Genomic DNA, 7,203 nt, shown 5'->3' with positions numbered 1-7,203 from the left:
AACTAGTTGTAGTAGCGAACATTCATTCTCCAGACTGAAGTTAATGAAAAATGAGTTAAGAAATGGTATGACTCAAGAAAGATTGAGTCATTTGTTAATTATGAGCATTGAATATGATGTCTTAAGGGAAATTGATTTTGATGATGTGATAGAAGACTTCACCTCTGAAAAAGCATCGTTACCTTACATTTTCGATTAAAAAAAATAATGTATATAAGCTTTTATAATTAATTTATATGTTTTTTACTCTTAAAATAAAAAAATTTTTCTCGATAAATTTACTCATAAAGGGCTCCCAAATAATAACAACCCCAGGGGCCCTGTAAACATAAAAACGGCTCTGATCGTCATTGAATCATCTTCATGATTGTGGGACCCTCCTTCTGAAATTATTTCATTAATTTCGGTTCGAAGGCGTGCAGAGCAATGAGGCTGCAGGTGTCTGCAACGCCAATATTCTACTCCGTTGTATTATCTTTTAAGTTTATAGGTATATTCGTTGCATACTAGAATTCTACCTCCTTTTTGGGAACTTAGGAAAAAGAAATTTATACTTGCTGCTAACATTGTTGTAAATGATATACGATTATTCTACCAAGTACTATTTTAACTTAAGTCGCCAAATTACGATGCTAATTCTATTCCACTATTTGCAAGCATGCCAAAATATTATATTAACCACTTTTCATGGCTCTAACAGGAAAGCTAAAATATACATGGCTTATTAGCGAACGCGCCAGAACATACCCTTAAAAAGGTAACCCTTTAGCCTCTGTAACTCTGTGGGAGGGAAATTTTGACCTTTGTTAGGTGGGTCATCTTGACCATCACTTAGTAGCAGGTGTTCCTTTGAAACACTCCTTACAATGCCTTTTGTTTGTTTTGGGGGGGGGGGGTAATGGGGAATCTTGGGTCGATTCAACTGGACCACCCTCCACCAAACAGGCGACCAATAGGGAAGGATCTATGTCATCCAATCAGGAAGAAGGTTAGCCCCCTATGGACTCCAGGAAATCTTGGTCCAAGAAGAATGTCGTTTTAAATTCACTAGCTATTTGGCTAAAGTTTAAAAAGAAGTTATCGTTAAAGTTTAAAAAGAAGTAAAGTTTTATCGAAGAGTGTGAAGTAGAGTAAAGAGTGTGGGAGCGATGTCGTATGCTGCCCATCGTCGATCTGGAAGACCGAATCACCGTACTGTAGTATATCAGATGTTAATTGGCTCTGGGTCTGAACTCCCCCACAAATGTTCAACCTGCAATCGAGGATTTGCTTTGAAGAAATATGTAGATGTACACGAAAAGATCCACTCCCGTAAGTTTTATTCATTTATTTATAGGATATTTTTTGTGAATTGCTCTCATTGTTTAAGGCATGATATTTAATAATTATAAAAAGAAGGCACTCTTTTGCGTAAAAGTTGCGTTATTTAAGGTTTAACATTCGTTTATGGCAATAGAGAATACAAAATTTGCAAATTATACAAAGGACAAATACAAATTATACATAAGGATTAATAGCGATCATACATTAGGGGTTTTATTACAATCGATGTTAAAATTTTACTCTAAGAATGATTTGAATTCTAAGTTACGATATGAATAGCAATATTCCAGTATCTTTCATGGCATGTAATTTCTTTCATATATAACACGTGATCTTTTTCGCATACTTACCTGGTTTAACAGTTATTTATGAGACTAGTGATTTTCTCATGCCCTGCAAAACATAACATTTAATTTTTAAATAATACGAGGCAGTATTTTTAAGAATATCATTTAAGTATTTAAGGTTTAACACTTGTTTGTGACTATAAAGGCATAGCATTAAGAGTTTTATTTCCATCGATGTGTTTTTTCAACTTTATCTTGAAATGTTAATCTAAGAGTAATTTGAATTCTAAGTTATGATCTGAGTAGCAATGCAATTTCTTTCATACATAACACGTGGTCTTTTTTGCATACTTTCCTGTTATTTAACATTTATTTATAACAATGGAGATGTAGCATTGGGAGTTTTATTTTAGATAGATAAGTTTTTTTTAAATATTATTTGTTTAAGTTATGATCAAAATAATAATTTTCACGTTTCCTTTAAAACATGTAATCAAAATCACAAATAACACATGGCTCTTTTGGTATAATGATTTAATGTGCAGCATTTCTTTATGACAATAGGATAGGACATTAAGCGTTTTATTTCATATGTATCTTATTTTATGTTTGCTACGTTAAGAATTTTTTGAATTACATGCTACTATCTCAATAGTGATTCTCCCATGCCTTGCCTAACATATCATTTAATTTGTAAATAATACGTGGCAGTATTTTTAAAAATATCTCTTATGTATTTAAGGTTTAGCACGTGTTTATGGCTATAGAGAGGTAGCATTAAGAGTTTTATTTCTATAGATGTGTTTTTTTTTTTAACTTTATTTTGAAATGTCAATCTAATAATAATTTGAATTCTAAGTTATGATCTGAATAGCTATGAAATTTTTTTCAGATATAACACGTGGCGTTTTTTGCATACTTTCCTGTAGTTTAACAGTTATTTATGAGAATGGAGATGTAGCATTAGGAGTTTTATTTTAAATAGATGCGTTATTTTAAAATGTTATTCGTTTAAGTTATGATCAAATTAATGATTTTCACGTGCCCTTTATAAAATATTCACAGGTAACACGTGGCTCTTTTTGTATAATTATCCAACGTATTTTGTATAATTATTCTTTTTCAAATTAAGTTCTTTAGGATAAATTTCTCTAATTAAATCGAAAATGTTAAATCATCAATAAATCTAATCGCAATTAATAAATAGTGTTGTAAAAATTTATGTTCATAAAAATGTACGAAAATATTAGCAAATGCACTTGAATAACAATTTCCCATTGTGGAATTTGTTTGTAAAAACATATACAGAGGTCCCCATTTAATAGTATAAAAAATTTAAAAAATTCTGAATGTACTTTAAAGGAATGCGCCTATAATGAAAGTTTTAGTAGAAACTGAAAAGATTAATCCAATTTTGATAAATTGAAGGGTATAAAAATAATCTTCAATTATAGATTTTTTCGAAAGGTATCAAATAATATTTTAGTACCTATATTATGCTTTTCACTAACAGAGATTTATTTTTATGTAACTTTAACTGACATAATTATTTTATTATATTAACACAGACAGTTTTAAATATAAATATTTTTTTATCATGAAACTGAGATCATTTAATCAAAATGCCATACTATGCATTAAATTCCATTAAAAGTAAAATTTCGCAAACATTTAAGATTGAACAGTGTACTCCCCTTTTAGTCGAATAATCCTCTTAATTGCATAGATTTGGCTGGAATCGACAATATTTCTTTAAACGCGGTTGACTGCCATTAAGTAGGTAATTTTCAAAAATGTTTACATTACATAAATTAATGCAATCTTTCCTAATAATATCTTCCTTAATCCAATATATTTATCTAAAAATTTCTAAGCAAATATTCTTTAAATTATCGTGTGGTGTACTCGTAAATAAATTTTCAAAATCAAATGTAAGAATACTATTGATTTTATTCTAATTTTAATATTTAATAACGTCTCAGTTGTTATTTATAATAAAATGTTTATCAATAGAAATAATTTTATTTAAAATGATGTTTGAATCTTTAGGAAGAAATTTCCAAAAAATAGAATTATAACATACAGTACTGCAAGTTACAAATCTAATTTTTTTTTTTTGTGAAATTCAAATGTTGGGAATAAATAAGGATAAGTAATGTGATAGAATTTTAAACTGGTATTTTTAAAAAGCCACATTTCCTTAGTCAATTTTTTTTAGAATTATTCTTTTATAATTTTGACAAAAGTATTATTGTTGACATATTCCTTGCTAATTAAGTGTTTAAAAAAGTGTATGCAAATAAATCGAAAATAATTAGATGCTTTGTCAGCAGCACAGATAGTAAAATTATATTTCAATTCCTTAGTAGCTTTAATAATAATATAATTCAAATAAAACACTTGTATATTTTATTACTGTTAAAAAAATTTAATTTAAAAATTATATAATGCAAAAAATTTCCATTAACTAAGTCCCTGTAGAAGTCAATTAAATTTTCTAGAGCATTTTCATTAAAACAATCTAAATCTTCATTAATAAAAATAGAAATAAAATTTAAATCATATTTTTTCTCTTGGTCTGAACTTAGTCTCATATCCCATAATAAATTTTAGATCTTCATTTCTAATTAAGTTAAAGTCACTTGTTACAATGTGTTCAGAATGCAAAATCCTCATAATGTTTTAATTCACATGATCAGATATTTTCTAAATTGATTAAATTTTCACTATAGTAATTATAATTGCATATTCTTATCTTTGAAGTTCTACAAAATTTAAAACAAATGACCCCTATTTTTTCTTTAATTGGGAGACAATCAATAAGTTTATTAATAGTCATAGAAAGTAAACCTCTTTCGAAATCTTTATGAAGAAAATTTATAACACAAAATTTCTTTTTTAATTTTCATAACATTTAAAAAATCGAAATTATTGATTGCAAGTTTAAATTTAATAAAATCTGATTCGATATATTTAATCCAAGGTGAGGAAAATTTTATAATTCTTAAATGTTCTTTAATCCATCTATTTCAACATGAATTTTTATTACTAAAAATGAAACTCCTAATCTTTTTATTGTTATTTTCATTAACATCAAATAAGTAAAAAGTTATGAAAAGAACAAAATTAAATTTATTTTTTCCTTTTCCTCTGCATCCTCTCAATTTACAAGATTATTAACAAGATAATTATTAAAGAGTGTTCAGTCTATTGTAAATACGAGCATTATTTAAATCTGTGTTACCTTCTCCATTTAATTTATCCATAGGTGTTTCAAGTTTTTATTTTAAAAATAAAAATATTTTCATAATCTAATCATAAATTTAAATCTTTAATATTTTTAAGAATAAGAGTATTAATCTATTTAAAAGAATGTTTTTGAAAATGTACAATTTCGATATCCGAGTTATTGTGTTTATGAAAGTTTTTTATGACTATTAATTCGTTTATTCAACTCAGTACCTGTTTCCCCAATATATTTAAGTGAACACGCATTACATTCTATAAGACTAATGATATTTTCTGTTCGCAAAAAAATAAATTTTCTAAAATTTGAAATTTAATTAGAATGGGTGGCAATTTTTGTTATTACATTTTGTGTATTACTATTTTTTTAATTTTTCTAAGTGTTTATTATATCAAAACAATTGATCAGGTAGCTTATTAACCACAGTAGATCCTAGATCAAGTCTAACTGCATTATCCCCTGTTAATCTACGAGATGGGTCATAAAGTATGAGAAAATCCGTAATCTTACTATTTATATTAATATAAATTAAACCTAAAAATAAGAAATTAATTAATACATACCGGAATACAAAAATATTAAAAAAACTAAACATTACGGGAACAGGACCAGAAACTTCATTAAAATGTGCATTGCAACTAATCCAAATATGAAATCCTATCAAAGTATGAAATTGATTTAAGCGAATATTAAGAGAAAAAAAAATAATAAAATTATAAGTCAAAATGGAAGAGCTCTAAAAGCAGCTAAAATCAAATTTGTCTTACGTAAAATCATATTTACAATTTAAATAAAAAGTTAGAAACCAAAAACAAGCAAAGACGAAATTCTAAAGATATGTATGTTAGCAAAAACAGCACTTCATCAGGGAACACAATGTCTGTTAACACACTGGAACAGTTCTTAAGTCAGTGGTTAAACCAGAAGCTGACTTTGACCGAAACCCATAATGGAAATACTAAATAAGAAAATGCAATAAAAAATTCAATGATACAGAAAAAAAAACACAAGTCAAAAGTACCCTGAAAAAATATTAATAAGGACCCGTCTACACATAAGAAATATAAATAAAGATATTTACCTTTACTTATAAAGACATTTATCTTTATAAGGATATTTATCTTTATTTATAAAGATATTTATCCCTATTTATAAAGATATTTGTCTTTATTTATAAAGATATTTGTCTTTATTTATAAAGATATTTATCTATCTTTATTCATTTTATTATTTATCTTTATTATTTTTTTAGAAATTTAAAAAAAAAGAGAGAGAAAGAATCGGATGAATTTGTCCCTCTTTAGGTGCTTTCGTATAAACTTGAAAACTAAAATTTTCTCCACTGACCGGTAGGATGTGTTGACTGCTTGGTAGTTAATTTTTCTCGAGTCAATATCGACTAGTACTTTTCATTTAATAGCCGCATTTTGTAGATTTTTTTAAAGTTTGGATTAGATTTCATTTTATTAAAAAAGATAATATTAGAGATAATTTGCAGCGATGAAAAGTTAATTTAATAACATTATAAATTTGTGACTAAATTTAGTTAAAGATACTGAGTTTAAAAAACTTTTTCTAAAAATATGTGGGAAGGCAATATACATTTGAAGTATACATTGCAACTTTTAAGTGTGTAAATCATTTCCACATGAATCTGTCTGCCACAAATTGAGGGATTCTGAAGGATCAAAATTTTAAGCGATGACTGGACATTTAAATAAAAATTCTGTTCTAAGTATGAAAATTGCATGAATTGCATGATGCCTTTAAAGTTCCAAAATAATCCTCTAAGTATTTCTTGAGAGATTAAAAAAAAATGTTAGCAATAAGATTTAGAGATTTCAGACATTTGAGAGACCAACAATAAATTACAAAAAAAAAAACTGAGTATTTTTGAACACATTATGACAAAAAATAAAGCAATAAGCTTATAACTTGTACCAATTTTTAAGGTGTAATTTTTAATGACTGCATAAATTTTCTTAAACCTAGAGGAAATATTTATGGAAATTTAGACATTTTTATTAAAAATTAATTTTTTCACCTTACATTTTTCTTCTGTAACTTCATAAATATCAAATGGAATTAAACAAATGTTTTGAAGTTTGAAGAACAAAATTTTTAGTTGATTTTATTTAAAAAAATTTAAAAACTGCATTTTAAGTTTGTGCAGTGTAAGTGAAGAGTAGTTTCAAATGAAAATTAATAATTTTTTCGAACAATTAAATAAAATTTAATGTTTTGATTTGCTTAAACAATTTAAAATACTCCTTCTGACTTATAAAAAGGCACCCCATGAAGGAGCAAGTAAAATGGTTTGCAACTTTTTTTACTTCATTTTAAAGT

The 7,203-nt window shown here is 26.6% G+C and overlaps 1 protein-coding gene across 3 annotated transcripts in view; it reads left to right on the top strand.

Moving 5' to 3' along the window:
- The first annotated feature begins 987 nt into the window (after positions 1–987).
- The window catches only part of LOC107436363 (protein bowel-like), a 17,042-nt gene continuing 10,826 nt past the window's right edge, over positions 988–7,203 (top strand). The window contains exon 1 of one of the 3 annotated variants that reach the window (XM_071182397.1): positions 988–1,311. In XM_071182397.1, coding sequence (XP_071038498.1) covers positions 1,149–1,311 — 163 coding nt within the window. In that variant the 5' untranslated portion in view covers positions 988–1,148. The remainder of the gene's footprint in view (positions 1,312–7,203) is intronic. The other 2 variants (XM_071182398.1, XM_071182396.1) reach the window with 2 other exon arrangements.

This window comes from Parasteatoda tepidariorum, chromosome 6 (genome assembly GCF_043381705.1).
Source record: "Parasteatoda tepidariorum isolate YZ-2023 chromosome 6, CAS_Ptep_4.0, whole genome shotgun sequence".
Classification (NCBI taxonomy): Eukaryota; Metazoa; Arthropoda; class Arachnida; order Araneae; family Theridiidae; genus Parasteatoda; species Parasteatoda tepidariorum.
The sequence above is the reverse complement of the archived record's forward strand: the minus strand, read 5'-3'. Positions and strand labels throughout refer to the sequence as shown.